This window comes from Acanthopagrus latus, chromosome 17 (assembly GCF_904848185.1).
Source record: "Acanthopagrus latus isolate v.2019 chromosome 17, fAcaLat1.1, whole genome shotgun sequence".
Lineage (NCBI taxonomy): Eukaryota > Metazoa > Chordata > Actinopteri > Spariformes > Sparidae > Acanthopagrus > Acanthopagrus latus.
Window position 1 is genome coordinate 17,677,477 of NC_051055.1, and position 16,709 is coordinate 17,694,185.

Consider the following 16,709-nt stretch of genomic DNA (forward strand, 5'->3'; position numbering starts at 1 on the left):
TCATCGTCTACGTCAGTTTATTATTTCACCTGGTGTCTGTTAAAAAACAAAAACCTGTAAGACCGGTTACTCTGACCTTTATTCTCTGAATACAACTCATGATAACAAAACATAAAACATCAACACAGAGTCTGTACGTCATTGTGACAACATCATCCCACCATGTTTCCATGGAGACAGTATATTTAATATCCTGATTGGTCCATATGTTGTCATAAACGGCTTCAGTCAATGCCCAGGTGGGTTTACCTGGTGAAGGAGCGAACATGTCTGCCCCTCCCCCCTCCGCTCCCTCCCCCACCACTGAACTTGCTCCCCTGAGATCCTCTCCCTCCTCCTCCTCCACCACCCCCCCCTCCAGCGCTGCCGCCGCCTCCTCCCCCACTAAGCCACGACAGCCCAGCGCCTCCTCTTCCCCGTGGGGCTCGGTCCCGTGGAGCCAGTCGGTAAGCACCTAGAAGAAACAGAAGACAAATTTGTTGAAGTTCAGTCCTTTTACTTGATTTTACTCAACAGATGGATCACAAAAGTGTGTGTGGGTGTTCAGTCCGTACTTGCTGGGGGTTGTCTGGAGGGCAGCGGGCCACGTGTGAAGTTGCTCTGGCCTCCGCGGGGTTCGCTGTAGGTTCCTCTGTGGGTGACAGCTGGAACCTGCCCACTCCATGAGGAACCACGGCCTCCTTCTCTACGAGTGTAGTTACCTACAGAACCAAAAAGAGGATTTATCTCCCTCTACTGGCTGACAAGTGATTCTGGTGTTTGCTTAAAACACACAAGTGTAAGCTTGGTTGCAATGTATCAACATTTGCGGAGGCTATGAGTTCTTTATCTACAAGAACTTGGAAGATATAAGCACACATCTAGAGCTGCAATTCTCTGATTCTAGCTTCTTAACAGTGTATTTTCTGGTTTCTCTCCACCTCTATGGCATTTTATAGATCAAACAACTAATCGATTATTTGAGAAAATAATCAACAGATTAACCAACAATGAAAATAATAATGAACACACATCTTATCGTCTTCTTAAACAAGAAACTTTTTTTTCCCAATATGAAAGTTTATCATCTTATTAAACAAGAAACTTTTTTTTCCCCAATATGATTGTGTGTGTGTACATACCAGATAGAAGAACACCTTTAGGCTGTGGTGGAGTGAAAAAGCGAGTCTGGCTGTGGAAGGTGGCTCTGCCTCTGTTGCCAGTGAACAGTCCTCTGGTGGGGGGTTTGGGGGAGCTCTTTGGGGGCCGTTTGGGGGGCAAAAGTCCGAGAGGGGTTGTAATGTCTTTAAACTCTGCCGCCACAAAGTCATCCACGTGCATACTGGGAGGACGGGATGTGTTCTGTTTGCGCTGGCGGAAGATATCGTGGGGTCGGCAGAGATTCTGTCCAAACCCTCCTCGACCTCCACGGCCGCGAGGAGCAGCCATAATGTGGGCTCTCTTAGCTGGCTCCACGTAGTCAGATTTACCGCTAAAGGGGCAAACACAAGATGATGCTCTGTCAGTTGATTAAAATAAGCTGTTGAATGAAGATAGCATGACTTTAAAATGTAAAACAGTATCGGACCTGTACCTTGATGTGATGAAGGTCTCATGCTTGTGTTTTCCAAGTCGGAAGCCTTTTGTAGCCTTCGTGTGACCTGGAGAGGACGGCTCTGACAGGAAGGAACGCTCCAGCTCGGCCTTCAGGTCCAGGTCTGGACAGCACTCCTGAGCCAGACCCACCAGATCCACCTTCACCTGCCACACACACAAATGATAGACATAATGTTCAGCCACACACAGACAGACAAACGGCTCCATAACCGTGTGTGAGATCATGTGGAATTTGGTTTGTTAACAATGTTCATGAGGTGTGTATTAAATAAATACTGAATTGCTTGTTGCATTTTGAAGTCCTATGTGAGTTTATAAAGCAGTCTAGTTTGGAGAGAAATGTGTTTCTCTTCTCGTTGTCACTGACGAACTTTAGTAATTATGCTGTTATTATTTTAACTTTGCAGAAGGATATTCATGATTATACTGATAATGTGGAAATTAACTAAGATCAGCTTATCCTTTGTCTTTATCACATTAAAGTCTTCTACAGTACCATCTCTTAATACCACTTTATCAATTCACTTACCAAATGTATCTTACTTTATTGTTATTCTATTAGGCCCTGTTGTTACAATATTGTTTTTTATTCTTTCAGCAATGTCGGTCACAACTATTTTCTCAACAAATTCTATATAATCTCACTGAAGAGAAAATAAGATAATCTAGCAAAGAATATCTAGATTAGAGCCCGATCAATAAATCCGTTGGCAGATATTATCAGCCGATATTGGTATATGACAGATATATTAGTATCAGTGCATCTGATACATGATATGAACACTTTTGTGAATATCTACATTGGATGATCTAACACTGGATAAGGATCAATCCCATCTTGCTTAAATTTCTTGACACAGTGTTTTTAACAAACAAACACACACACACACACTCACCATATCCAGGTCGGCCTCTATGTCATCAGTCTGGAAGGGAGAGAACCACAGAGTCTTCAGCTGCTCATCCAGAGCTTCAGACAGAATGAACACCGTCCTGCAGAAAAAAAAAACAACACAGAAGGAAATAATACCTACTATTACATCCAGAGTTTTCCACAAAATTGATACCTGAGACTCATTTTAGTACATCATCTGGATTTAGTGGCGCAAATACAATATGTCATGTTTGAATAAAATAAATGTATTAAAATCATTTTAAAAATCAAATATTTCCTTGACTGTGATGATAGCTGCCTCCCTGTGATTGATGACTGAATTAGTATTATTATGTCATTATGTACCTGTTGTTAAACTGGGCTCCGAGTGTCTCAGGTGCTGGCAGAGTGGGCTCAGTCTCAGCAGCAGGAGGAGTGTCTGTGGCCGTCTCCAGCAACTGCCTCAGCACAATCACATTCTCCAGCATGGTCTCCAGTGAATCATCTTCCTTACACATGTTCTAAGGATCAACACACAGCCTTATAGTGTTAGCTCAACACCAAGGAAGCATCAACCTTTACTCTGCAAAAATGTTAACTCTGTACACAATTCTGTACCGTTATCTGTTTCTCCAAAGTCGGGAGTGGATGAGAGTCTGACGGTTCCCATTGTAGCAGAGCTTTCATCTCAGAGCCCGACAGTAACCGCAGAGCAGTGAAGGCAGGCTCCTCGCCTGACCCCTGGCCCTCGTCAACACACTGGAGCAGACACAAATAGATTCAACAAATTAATCCGACCATCACACACTGTGCACAACTGTGCAAAAAGTATGCCTAGGAATTCATTTAAAGCAGTTTTAATGATTAGTGTCACTTTTTGCAACCAATGAAATTAATAGCTAGCTGCAGCCCTAATAACAGTAATTTCACAGTTACTTTGAGAGCAAGTACAGTTTTAGTTCACATGTATTTCCATATGAAACATGCAGGAGCTAAACAACCAGATACTGACCATTGTTTCTGTGTTGGCAATCTGTCTGAGGAAGTCGAGCAGAGCTGAGAGCAGATCTGCTGAATCCTTGTTGAAGGGAAACACCAATCTCTTCAACAACGAGCACAGACCTGCACCATGTTTCTTCAGAGCACTGAAACAGAGGTTGAGCAATTTTCTGTCTGTCTTAATGAAAACCAAAATCAGTGTGCTGCTAACTGAGATCTGAACCCTGAGGATATAATGTGATATGATAACTGTCATAACTGTTTGATGTGCTTTGTACATCTATGCATTGTATCTTATGTGTAACTTTATGTCTAACCCTTGTGTATATGTCTTGAATGGCTTAAGTGTGCAAAGTGAATTTCAGTGAGGCAAACTGACTGAGAGAGGGAAGAGATTATTAAGAAAAGGAGAGAGTAGTGAGAGAGCATTGCCACATACACTTTGAGGTGGTAGAGTCCATAGTCATGCTCAGAGAGGAATGTCAAAGTCCTGATACAGGTGAGGAGGAGTGGGACGCTGCTCTCCGAGTTCCCCAAAACATCCAGCAAGGCGCTGCACACAGATGATAGCATGTCTCGTCCCGGTAGTGAATTGGCCAGCTGCTCAGCCTCTGACACGCAGCTGTCACCAGGTGGAGATACCACCAGAGAAATGTCCTGATGAAGATGGAGATCGATATTTTTTAATCCCTTTACAAGACTTGTTCACGTTTGCCTTTATGTGCACTATACTGCTTACCTGGTCACACAGTGACTGTAATACTGTCCCCACTAGTTCGCTGCATTGCTGCTGCTGCAGGGAGTGATCATTTGGAGGAACTAACAGTGACAGCAGCGTGGGGAACAGTTCGGCCAGCTGTTCATCTCCAGACACTGCCCCAGACAGCAGGTGCAGCGTTGCGCTCTTACACGCTTTCTGTGACACCAGAGCATCCGTCAACGACAGCAGCCGCAGGACCTGGCCCCAGCACACGGTTTTTCCTTCCGCCCTGCAGTCATAATTCATACACTAAGAATACAATTCACAGCATAAACACAAACTATGAGTGTTTCCTTCACTCACGGCTGTAGCTCCTCCAAAAGCAGCTCCAGCAGAGTCTTCATGATGAGCGTTGCGGTAGGTGAAGACAGATCAGCCAGCTGAACGCACATTCTCCTCAGCATGGCCAAAAGAGGAGGGCAGCTGGTGGCACACACACACCTGAACGCCTCAGCAAACACTTTCCACTGTGCCCGTATGTGCATGCTCCACAGCTTCCTGGTGTTTAAGGCCACAGCCACATCTTGGACTGATATCACCTACGAAGCCAAAGATCTGTTAATGTCAGTGCCAAGAAAAGAATCCTCAGGAGGTGAAATGAGGCGCACGAGACATGTGTGATCAGTAGGATGTAGCAGGTTACCTGAGTGCTCTGCATTGGTAGTGGAAGAGGCAGGAGCTCAGACAGCAACGTGAGACCGGAGAACAGACCTTCAGGAGCTTTCAGTAGTGAGCCCAAAACCTCCTTCAGCATCAGAGACCATGTGTTACTGGCCAGAGTCTCTTCTGTGTGAGTCACCTGCACCAAACACACAAACACGTTAACTACCATTTTCACTTTTTGCACAAAATTTCTTGGCTAAACTAACATGCCTGCGCAATTCATCATTCACACACCTCTTCATTAACACCCTGCGTGAAGGTGAGCAGCACATCAACAATGAGTGCCTGCACTCTGGTCTCCTCTCCGTCTAGACGTCCAGATGCTGGGATGGAGCACACGATCATGTGGAGCGACACCAACACGCTGGCAACGCGAGTGTCCCTAAACTGGAAAGCTCCCCCGCGCAGCAGCTCCGTCAGCATAGTGCGTAGCAGTCGCAGCGTGTTGATACATATACTGAGGATCATGCAGCGCTGCGGTGTGGGGCCCATGTGTCCGTGCACACGCCACGGCTGCAGCAACACGCTGCACAGCTTCTGAAGGACACGTACACATGTATCCAGACCCTCGCCAGAGAAGAGCTGGACTCCTGCAAGACTCCACTTAAGATCCCTCTGCTGACCTAAGGAAGGAAAATGACATTGTAAAAAATACTGTATAATGGCATCTTGTTATTTATGTAATCCACACAAATGAACCGGAAAAGATATAACATAAAATATTATCTTTATTCAACGTATAATGAGAACCTGGACATGAAACTGGTTTGTTAGGCCACAAGGATACATACAATACAAGCCTATCGTGTATATCCATGTGGACAAACCTGCTGAGTGGACCTTTGGTATGAGTATGTGTATGGCTTCTGTGGTAACTAAATGCAAATATAGCTTTTGTTTCCTTACCGGACAACTCCACAGAGCACCTTTAATATTCGAGAAATCTAAAGTTAAAACTAAAATACAATTTTTTATCAGCTGACCTATTACACAAATCACGTTCAATGTCTTTACCTTCTACAGCAGGTGGGGGGCAGGCGATGTGATTAAGGACCCTGAGAGCAGTGACCAGGCCTGTTCCCTCGGCCGTCAACACATTTTCCACATTCTGAAGTCAAGAAAAGACACACATTTAAAACGACATATAGCTCTCTTATCTGTATATGGTCTTAACTCAAATGACAGAGCAGGTAGACGGTTGAGCAGTTCAGACTTGTAGGTGACGCTCTGCATTCCAAGAGGATATACTCTATATCCGGTGGCTCTAAGGTATAGAATAAAATGAAAACTTGTAGTTAAGTAGTTTTGTTGCTAAAGTTTGCATCCTCAGCTGGCTGGATAATAACATTAACGTATGCAATACAACTCTTGATTAATAAACTGTAGTATATTGTACTCTAAGAGACCAGCCCCTGTGAGTCACTGTACAGTGGGAAGAGAGAGTCGCTGATGGACACCCTAAATTAAATGTTATAGACAACTCTATGGCTGCCACCCAAATGCTTCCAACTGAAGAGATTTATCACTCGAGGCATTAATAGGACTCAGGAGTTATCGTACTGAAGATGAAACTGAGAACATAGTGAACTGTTGCTTTACGTCAGCAGAGAGAGAATTGTACCTGTTTGATGTAGTCTATTAGGGTGGGAATGCTTCCAATCTCAAAGCGGAGTTTCTCCAAAGGCTCCAGCCATTTGTTCAGCTCTAAAGTACAAAGCAAGACCCACATTTTAATAAGGAAAATCACATACATACACAATAAAAATGATCAGTGAGGACAAGTAAGGTTGAGCGAATACTCTGCAGAAATGAGTAAATGTGTATCATCTGATTAAAATGTGTCACTATCTATACTTGTAATCCGTTAGGTACCTAACTGAAATGAATTCATTCAAGGATGAAGGAGAGAGTTAAACACACTTCAGCTGTTTCACATGGAGCTGAAAGCATGTCCAGTGCTCTCAGAGTACGGGATGCAAGTATCAGGAAAATGTGTAGGAACACAGTCCAAAGTTTACTGAAGATCAAGACAACAAACATTTATTCAATGAGTCTGACCCTGATGCCACACATGGCATCGAAACAAACGTTGGTCACAGAATAAAGGTTGGTTGTCTTGATCTGATACTCCAGTATATTTTGGACTGTATTCCTTAAGTTTTTACTGATACATTAATTCATTCAAGTCTATAGAAAACTCTGAACAAGATCTGAAGCTCAGTGCTGAGGCTGTTCTGTAAATGGTTCCTCTGATCAATCCATACCATTTTAAGGCAGATACAGACGATGGTGTACACACTCATCCCTCATGACAAGATACTTGAATGTGACAGTGGTAATATTTACCCTGAAGTTTTGCATTGGTGTCATCCGCCTTGGCTATGGCGAGGAGCGGGGCTGCATATTGTTCCATCATCCGCAGTTCATTAGAGGTCTGCGTTACCAGTAAAACCAGCATACAGGCGTAGTTGTAGGTCACTGCTTTGCGAGCTTTAGCCTCACTGCAAGAAAGACCAGACAAAGACGTAAAACGATATTCAGATATAACTGCACAGGTACCTAAAATAAAATCATAGACAAAGAAGGAGGAGAGAGCTGTACCCCTGTCCGTCCTTGCTGTGGTGCTGCAGCAGTGTGACCAGACACGACAGGTTGTTCTCCATGCTGAAAACATGAGCCACAGCACTGCGTCCAGTCTGTGTGAAAGTCATCAGGTAGAGTGCATGGAGCATGCCCAGCACCTCCGCATTGTCGCCTTCCTCAAGCCCAGCTCCTCCATCTCCCCCTGCGGCCACATGGCTCATGAGCTCTGAAACCCCCTGCAGAGCGTGCAGCGCCTGCATCAGCCATACACCAAAGCCCTCTTCACCAAACCCTGGCCCTGTGAGACCGCTCTCACCCCCTGAGAAGGTGGTGTCCTCGCCCTCGGCTTCTGCCACCGACGCCAGGAGACGCAGCAGCAGGTTAGTAGCAGAGGGCTGGGCGAGAAGGAAGAGCAGGCCGGACTGGGTGAGTGACAGGAAGCGTAGGAGCTCTCTGACAGCTTGTGTGACACCTAGGTGGCCGGCCGCTGCAGCTGCTGACAACACCGCTGCCATGCTCTCCAGGAAATGGCACGCATGCATATACCTGATAGAGGGGAAAGTGAATTATAACGAATCAGGTCATACTAACATTCAACTTTATGTCAGAGCTTCTGCATATTATGTTTGAAATATGTACCTGTACAGTGCTGGGTATGGATCGTCCCGCTCCTGTGGTCCTGTTATTCTAGCAGAAGTGGGGAACGCTTTCCCAGGTGGCTGTACCATGCAGTTAGGGGCTGTCTCCAGCAGGTGATGTAACTCTTCCAAAACCCCTGCCAGCCTATCAAGTTCTGCCTCGGTCACAGGGGAGGAGCTTAGTGATGGTTCTTCTTCCATGGGGCTGTCGGCATCCTCCATGTCCTCCTGAGAGTAACAGTCAGCCACGGCTATCTTTAAAAATATACTTACACTTTGAAGTGAGCATCATTATGTGAACGAGTGCGTTTTTCTACCTGCTGTGGTTCAATCAATGCTGCTGCTGCACGCTGCAGGTCCACCAGAACCTCATACATGTGGCTCTTCTGAAATATGGCATTGCCAGCTGTTATGACCCTCACTGTTTCTTCACGGAGGAACAGTTGCACCAAACGCTATGAAGGACATAAAGCTTAATGTCAGATGGATGAGGCAAAAACATATCAGGTCATCCAACTAGTAAGTGCTTTCTGCATGTTTTCTTAAAATGTGAAGTGGAGGTGGTGATTCTTTGACGCATATTAGATCCTGGGTCAATTATATGACAAATGGTAAACTGAGTTCATTTCTAATCCTATTTTTAGTTCAAAGGTTTTATTTCATTCTTATTGTCTAGCTGTAAAGGAAGATTCCTAATCTGGGATACATTGTTAAGAAAATCTACACTGAGTGATTTTGTGTTGCTAACCTGATAGCCACTCTTCTCCGACTCTCCAGCGTGTAAGAAAGCCTCCACACCAGCAGGTGTACTGATTAAAGCACCCAGAGCTCTCAGGATACTCAGCTTCAGTGTGGAAGAGACGTGGTTCGCGTTCAGCAGCTCCAGTAGAACATCAAGAGCCCCTGCACGCAGCATTGCTGTGAGGCCCTGTGGGCACTCTGCAAGGCATGATGCTAGCTTGGCACCGGCTTTCAATTGTCTGAGGTTAAGAGCAATGGGTTGTGTGAGAGCAACCTCCATACTCAGAGCTTGGAGTGTCCATTTGGTTAAAATTCCAACAGGGCCCTCCATCTCTCGCTCGCCTTGTTTAATTAAATAAGCCAACCCTTTGGCCAGTAGTCCAGGAGCCTCTTCCAGAGCAGTGACCCAGCGGGCATCTCTCTCATCTCCAATACTTGTAAGCAGATCTTTCAGCTGTGTCACAGCCTCAGCCTCCTCTGAACCTGATTCTGTTCCACCAGGGTCCCTGGGTTCCTCCACCCTGGCCTTCTCAAATTGGGTATCAAAACGGGTCTTGTATGGAGGGGTGAAGTAGAGCAGGGGTCTGAGTTCTCGCTCATATGGGTCATACTGGACAGGTGGGACAGATGCCAGGTCCTCAGGAGTGTAATCCATATCAAAGGTGGGCAACTTAAAGCTGCCATTATCCAGATCGTCCTCATCGCTGGAAATCTGCTCATAGCCATCATCACCTGAAGGCAAAGAGGGGAAATATGACAAAAGACAATAAATCATGAAAAAGAGTCTTAATATCCTTTGTAAAAAATGATGTGTAAAAATGAATGGAAATGAGGAGGCCAGCGATTTCTACCCTTGCTCATTCACAAATGCATATGCAGACACTCTTTTTTGAACACACAGTTGTATCACTCCAGACACGCAGGGTTAGTTTGACATGCAGGATATGACGGCAACACAAGCGTCAGCCATGGCTGCAGGGATGTGTGATGTCGACCTCAACATGACAGCTTATAAATATCGATCATAGGCCTTCAGAGCAGCCCAGGGGTTGGGCTAGCTAAGATGCTAAGAGCATCCAGCGTTTGAAGGTGGAGGCAGCATGCCTGAGCACACACACACTCTCTCCAACTGTCACTCAGTCCCAAATGGACCCCATGGCACCTTGAGAGATCTGATGCCTTTGCGGTACCAAAAAAAGTTCAGGGTCGGGCGTCCATTTGGGATCAAAGCCTATCCTGATCTCACAAAATAACTCCCCTACCTTCCTCCATCTCCTCTTCCTCGTCCTCACCCTCATCCTCCTCCTCTTCTTCCTCTTCTTCTTCCGGAGCACTGCCCTCGGTCCGTGCATCCTCTTCCTCCTCCTGCTCCTCTTCTTCCTCCTCGTCGCCTTCTTCCTCTTGTTCAGCATCTGAGTATGGCTCATCAGCAGGCAGTGACCTTTCAGGTGATACCGCCTCCAGGTAGTCGTCACGGCCCTGGCAAGGTTCATCTTTGACCACACCCACTGTAGACCAGAGGGCACACAGTGTAGCCAACATACCCACAACACACATATAAACATAATACTAAAACTAAATATTTATCTACGCAAATAGTAGGCCTGCTTACACAAAACAGCTGAAGGATCATTATAGCCTGTTTTTGACACAATTATAAGTTGACCTTTTTAAATATAATTGCCACCCGGCAGGCAGGCGGTGGTTATTCATTTCTGTACATTGTGTCAATCAGCGTGTAGAGACTTGCTTAGCATGTCTTACCCATCATAGTGAACATAATTTGCCCTTTAACTGAACAAAAACACGCTTTCATTACAGTAGCAACGATTATATTTGATTCAGGAAGCTAACTTTCAACTCCATGGTCTATGTTCATTTCCTCATTGTACTGACATTAACTGAAACATTGAGCAACCGAGTTAGGATTCATTAAAAAAAAATGTTGGTTATAAACTAACCAAATTTGGACACTAGACAGGCAAGAGTGAAAGAAATTCATGGTTCAGTATTACAGGTGTGGAAATTTCTCGATTATAAGATGTATCGTGATACGGACATGGGAACATTATGCATCAATGCAGAGACAGAGCCATTTTCACCTGGAACTAATGTCTGCAGCCATAAATAATAACTTCAACAGCAATCCCAGCTACTCAGCCAAGATCTGAGCAGGCGTGTTTATATCAGCAAAATAGTGGATGGAAATGTGTGTAGGCATTTTTAATCGTCTAAAATGTTTATAAAAAGTCATGACTCTCTTTGTTAAACCTTCACAACAGTTGGATTTAACAGTTTTTCAGGAGCTTCCTGCTTCACACAGGACACATACGTTTGCACAAAGCAACCCTAGCACAATGCATCGCCGACATCTTACGTAGACAATAAATGGAAAGCATAGAAACAATGGGTCCTATGGACACGATATAAGAAGAACCACTGATGCAATATTTGATCATAAGAAGTATCAGCTGGGACGATGTTTAAACCACAGCACTATTTCTGTCATTATTGATAACTCAGAATCTATGAATGGTTGATATAATATAAACGAAAACATGTTCACAGTTCTGACCTGTCACTTGGACCTGCTCTTCATCATCATCATCCGGAGGTGGAGGCCCTGGTGGAGTACGAGGCCCTCTGGGTGCTGGTCTGGGTGGGCTGCCATTGTACTGGTCATCTTTTTCCCACTCTAAAAAAACATTAATAGATTAGAGGTTTAGCAAACAATTCAAAGGCAATAAGAGACATGGCCATCAGATGTTCCTGTTTTGGCGAGATCATCGGCTAGTTTCATCTTGCCCACCTTTAACAATCCTCTTGGGTCCACTGGGTTGTTGAGGGGGTGGGGGTGGAGGTGGAGGGGGTGAGCCTTGGTCATGTCCATGTGAGCGCTCTGCTGTTCCGTACACTGCTAACGTCAGACTGGTGTACCAGCCACGCAGCACCAGACCGTCTGTGTTCACCTGCACGTACCAACGCATTTAGTTGTTCGCAAAGTGACTTTAAAGATGAAATTAAAATCATCCTGTTGTTGGGGAACATTTACCTTTCCACTGGGTCTGAACACGATGGACTTGTTCTCATCATATTCCAGACTGAGGGAAGACAGCAAACAAGGCAGATTTAACCACCAGTGCAACTATACACCAAGGCTGAAATAGTCTTAAACATGTGTTTGTCTGTTTATCTATCTATCTATCTATCTATCTATCTATCTATCTATCTATCTGACCATTATCATACTTGAATGGTTGCTTATATACGTCATTTAATTCTACTATATTAGTGTTTCGAGTTTACGTCAAGTTTCTGTCAGGACATTCTATTTTTGAAATTACAATACAAGCCTTAACAATAACAAAATCCTCTGCTTTTATTCCATTAAAGTTTCTTGTGCCAAGACTAATTTGTCTAAAAACATTTCAGTCAAATTTGCTTTCAACAATTGGAAGACATTTCAAAAGCAATCTGACAGGTTCAAAAAAAATCTACTCCCAACTTTCCTTGCAGAGACAATAACTGGGGTGTGTTGTATTTCAAGCTTCAGCCACTCTCACACAATGCACACCTCTAAATAGAAGTTTACGCTCTGGTGCTACTGTACACACCTCTGTTATTATGAGGTTAGACTAAAAAAAAAAAAGCATTTGACTCAAACATTCCTCTGCTCATCTATATCACTGGGAGCTCAACGTTTTGGAGCTTTTTCAGCTACTGTGTGGGTGGGGTTGAGTTTCTGGAGAGACCAGTTAGCCAGCATGAGAACAAAGAGAGCTGAATATGGGTGGGTGCACACACACACCTCTCTGGCCTCTGAGAACAGGGCTCAGATGCTACCACGACTGGTTCTACAGGTGAGACAGACACCTGTAGCTTAAGCACTTAAGAGATTTCACCAGGCATTAAAGAGATGGGTAAGAGCTGAAACGAAACGAGCAGAGGGAAAGTGAAAATCATTCCGACCTGCCCAGTCTGTGGAACGAGGGGTTGTTAGGTTTGGTGACATTATTGAAGAACAGCTCCAACTGGAAGGCATGAGGAGACGTCTCCCTGGAAACAAAAACACACACGCATTAATAAAGCGGTCAGGGCTTGATCGTCTTGGATCCACAATACAACAGTTTAACAAGAATTCTATTTCTATTAAGTTGATCATGTTCAGTCTTTAGTGACAGTTAGAAATGTGTACATCAAATTGCATTTTTATTACTGAGGTCACACTTAACAGTGTTATTGCACTGAACTACATTATATTAAGAGCTTATAGAGGGACAGAATACTATATCTGGGTGTATTAGGCTATTATAGGCAATGTTTCAAATCAATGAACAGAAACTGGGATCACTTTGATGTGTCACGTATTTAAGCAGCTGATTTTGCCAAAGGAGATGTTATCAAAGATCAGTTTCTTAACCGATTTTTCATAAACTGTACATTATAACAATACAAGTATGGTAATACATAAGGACCTCTATCTTGATATGAGCATTTGAGTATTTTATCCAAATCGGCCACCTCTATACAATATAGAGGCCTGTTCTGCTCAGGTGTGTGTATTGTTGAGGACTGCAACCATTCAGTCAGTTAAATTCATCACACCAAGCAGGCTCAGTGGGAATCAGGACCCCCACAACAATGGAGCTCAGGTGTCAAAATACTTTCCTACAGGCACACATCTCAGGTATCTGTATCAAAGGAGTATATCCAGAGGGGATATAACATCATCAAGAATAAGGTTTAGGATTTCCTGCCACTAGGGATGCACCAGTCTAACTACGTTAACCTTAGGCCAGTGAAAGCACTGGTCCTAAAGACTGATCTGGCAGCCCACTGTAAATGCATGAATGAGTATATCTAAACATTAGTGGAAATACAGAATCTTATGATGACACTGACAGAGAAACTCTCATTATTGTGACTCATCACATAATGATAATTACAATCTCCTAATGACGTCTGGAATACAGCTGCACAATATATTGTTTCAGCTTCAACATTGCAAAGTCCACATCTGCAATAGTCACATGCAAGGCAGTCTTGACCGTGTTATTATATGTGCTGCAAGTAAGTATAGGCATTGAGATGTAGGCAATCAAGTTCCTATGATTAAGACATGGCTTTTCGTGTGTGTTGGAGGACACATTTGGGGCAAGTCAAGACATCCATTCACTGAAAAAGGTATGGTCTCATCTTGAAGAAGAGAGTCTGCAGATTACCTTACATGTTCAAATCCACTAAAGTTATAAATGATTCAAGCTGAGATGAATAAAGTCCCTGTTTTTCTCTGGCAGAGAATTCAAATGAGAAATAAGAGGTTTATGACAGATGAGTCAACCTGCAATGTTTAACTGACACCCGTATTAGAAGTTGTTTATTACGGGAATAAAGCCAAATAATATATAAAGTAAAAACTGAGCTTTTCTATTCACCTGCTGTTTATTTTTTCTTTTGCTTTTTCATATTGCAATATTTAGCGCAGAAAGAAAAATCTCTCATTTCCAATATTGTGCAGCCTTCAACAGCATTAGGGACTGATGCATCCCAACCTGCAACTACATTCAGGTGCCAGTTTGCTGGGTAAGTCTTGACCCACCTAACCTTTATTTACCATTGTTAATATCAGTGGGATGGCCAAATTGTAAGATCATTCACAGCACCAAAAGTTAACATGAAGTTCATGAATACCATTCATAAAATCGGATTTAATGAAGGGATGTTCTGTTGGGTTGCATCATCTTTATCTAGGTGGAACTTAAAAAACGTGTTTGAGAGTGTTACAGGGCTCTTACCCGAATGCTCTGCTGTCAGGTAAGTTGCTGTGTGCTTTGATCCCTGGAGGAATGACCCGTACCTCTGTGACTAGCACCCCGCAAGGAAACCGCACCACATCCACGTTGGTTAACTGAAGTGCATTGAACATTAAGATTAATGCAAACATTTAGTTATTGCAGAGCTTAACTAAACATGACAACCACAACGTACAGAGCAAATCGTAAGAGTCACTTTTAATGCCCGCTCTGAGGTAAACACGGCTAGAATGAGACTTTAAAGTTAGCATTAGCCACTTGGCTAACTAGCAAACAAACTGCGCAGGGATGCAAAATGAAACAGCTGAGTGGGGGTATATGATTACGGATGTAAATCACATTCATCGAGACATATTTAGTATAATTCGGGTTACGCTTGAACAAGTGACCATCAGAATAAAAGCATTGAATAGCAACGGTATCATAACACCCATGATAGAAGTGCTAATGTTAGCCAAGTTGACATCGTTAGCTTGGAAGTTGAGCATCATCTTCTAAAACTCCCGAAAATAACCAGTGTGAGTTTAATATGTAGGCGGTTCAGAAGTAAATATGCCAGAGGGTGTCCAGACGTCAGAAATGTTACCTCTGCACTCTGGTGCTTAAACGTATCTAAGAAAAGAAGCTCCGTTGTTGTGTCTGCCGCCATCGCCTTCTTGCTGTCCGTGGTCGGGCGACGGGTTTACTTCCGGGATGGCGATCACTTCCGGAGCACGAGCTGATATTAAAAGATAATCAAGCACATAAATGTACAAAACAAATACATATTAACATACTTATATTGTTCTAAAGATATATAAGAGCGATATATTCAAATTGACCTGACTAACAAAGCTATTACTATTACTATGCATTATTACTGCTGTTGTATCTGACAAGACAGTTAATCACTTATATTGGGAATTATGATACAGCACTTCTATGGTGTGCAGTTGTACAGATGCCTTTCAGTGCATCGTTTTAATGCATATTTAATTATTCAGTTAATACATTTTGAAATTTAAAAAAAATAATCAACAAATTCAAATGAAATGTAATAATGTAATAATATGAATATTCAGACGGTACAACCAAGGCTCTTTAAATGTTTCGCCCTTCGTATTTATTTATTTATTTATTCAATAAATCAATGCCAATATCAGAATAATTATGAGGGCAAAATATAATTTGAAATATTAGTGTTGGGTGTTCTTTGTTTTCATCACACTTTCTTTAGAATGCTATTTAACTGAATATATCAAAAATAAAAAAGTAGGCTTTCATTTAAATAGAAAGTCAGATATCATCGCAGCCGAACTACTGAGTTATAAAGAAGAAACTTAAAACTTTAAAAATGTTGTGCGCTGAGGTGACAGGTGCCATTTCGCTCTATCTTCTACTATCTGCCGACACTAACAACCACTTGAATTACTTCAACATCGTTATACATTTTTTATTTCTGTCCTCCATGCTCTGCCACGTCCTACTCGGTGAAACCACCTGGAGGAGGGAGGGGGCAGGTAGAGAGTCACGTGGTCACACAGGTAGACGCACTACAAAAACGGGGAACGTTCAGCCATTACTCCGCGATGGTGACTGCGGGAGGCTTCACGTAAAATCTCTCACGCGACGAAATTTGGATTTACGGAGCTCACCTTCGCGCTCAGGTGTCAAAGTGAACGTGTTTATACCTGTCGGCTCCCGCGTGTGTCTCCTCTCCTGCGTATATCCACGTACTGTCCTTTAGTTTCGTTTAGTAATAGATAAGTTTTTCTTTTCTTTTTTTTTTTCCTTTTCTGGAGCCGTGTTTGTGTTCGGATGACGGCGCAGGTAGACTACCTGGTGGTGGCTTTCACCGCCACATCTGGCGCGAGCGGAGAGCTGTTGGGGTCAGACGAGAAGGAGCTCGTGCAGTTGGTTTGGCAGCTGGTGGATGTAAAGAACAAAACGGTAAAAAAAAAAAAAGAAGAAAAGAAAGAAGGAATGAAAAAAGTCGTTAATAATGAACTAGTTGTTACAGCTAATTATTCCAAAGCAGGAAATGTAGTAAAGGACTCAAAGAC

General features: G+C 43.3%; 2 protein-coding genes across 8 annotated transcripts in view; one reads left to right on the forward strand and one right to left on the reverse strand.

Moving 5' to 3' along the window:
- virma (vir like m6A methyltransferase associated) lies at window positions 1–15,400 on the reverse strand. 3 transcript variants are annotated; one of them, XM_037073481.1, is made up of 27 exons: window positions 15,254–15,400; window positions 14,650–14,762; window positions 12,824–12,910; window positions 11,907–11,955; window positions 11,664–11,823; window positions 11,430–11,549; window positions 10,147–10,362; window positions 8,862–9,586; window positions 8,431–8,568; window positions 8,115–8,341; window positions 7,494–8,021; window positions 7,239–7,393; window positions 6,514–6,596; window positions 5,907–6,000; window positions 5,127–5,515; window positions 4,873–5,028; window positions 4,533–4,768; window positions 4,209–4,458; window positions 3,909–4,126; window positions 3,483–3,615; window positions 3,089–3,229; window positions 2,837–2,991; window positions 2,493–2,589; window positions 1,568–1,740; window positions 1,122–1,471; window positions 555–701; window positions 1–454 (listed from the first exon to the last, which is right to left on the reverse strand). In XM_037073481.1, exons 1-27 carry the CDS (start codon window positions 15,314–15,316, stop codon window positions 246–248), a joined length of 5,412 nt encoding a protein of 1,803 aa, XP_036929376.1. In that variant the 5' UTR covers window positions 15,317–15,400; the 3' UTR covers window positions 1–245. The 3 variants fall into 3 exon arrangements, with proteins under 3 accessions (XP_036929376.1, XP_036929374.1, XP_036929375.1); XM_037073479.1 differs by having other exon boundaries at window positions 10,117–10,362; XM_037073480.1 differs by having other exon boundaries at window positions 246–454; window positions 1,574–1,740; window positions 10,117–10,362; window positions 15,254–15,316.
- The window catches only part of esrp1 (epithelial splicing regulatory protein 1), a 14,589-nt gene continuing 12,623 nt past the window's right edge, over window positions 14,744–16,709 (forward strand). For 4 of the 5 annotated variants that reach the window (XM_037073494.1, XM_037073497.1, XM_037073495.1 and 1 more), the window contains exons 1-2: window positions 14,744–14,882; window positions 16,449–16,596. In XM_037073494.1, coding sequence (XP_036929389.1) covers window positions 14,869–14,882; window positions 16,449–16,596 — 162 coding nt within the window. In that variant the 5' untranslated portion in view covers window positions 14,744–14,868. The remainder of the gene's footprint in view (window positions 14,883–16,448; window positions 16,597–16,709) is intronic. The other variant, XM_037073496.1, reaches the window with a different exon arrangement.

What these genes read in the sequence shown, in the direction of transcription:
- virma (XM_037073479.1), bottom strand. Translation starts at nt 15,316, where the DNA reads ATGGCGGCAGACACAACAACGGAGCTTCTTTTCTTAGATACGTTTAAG. An exon ending in ACCCAAGAGGATTGTTAAAG is followed by an intron (nt 11,550 to 11,663) that starts GTGGGCAAGATG and finishes ATGTTTTTTTAG; the next exon opens with AGTGGGAAAAAGATGACCAG. An exon ending in CTTTTGGAGGAGCTACAGCC is followed by an intron (nt 4,459 to 4,532) that starts GTGAGTGAAGGA and finishes TTATGACTGCAG; the next exon opens with GGCGGAAGGAAAAACCGTGT.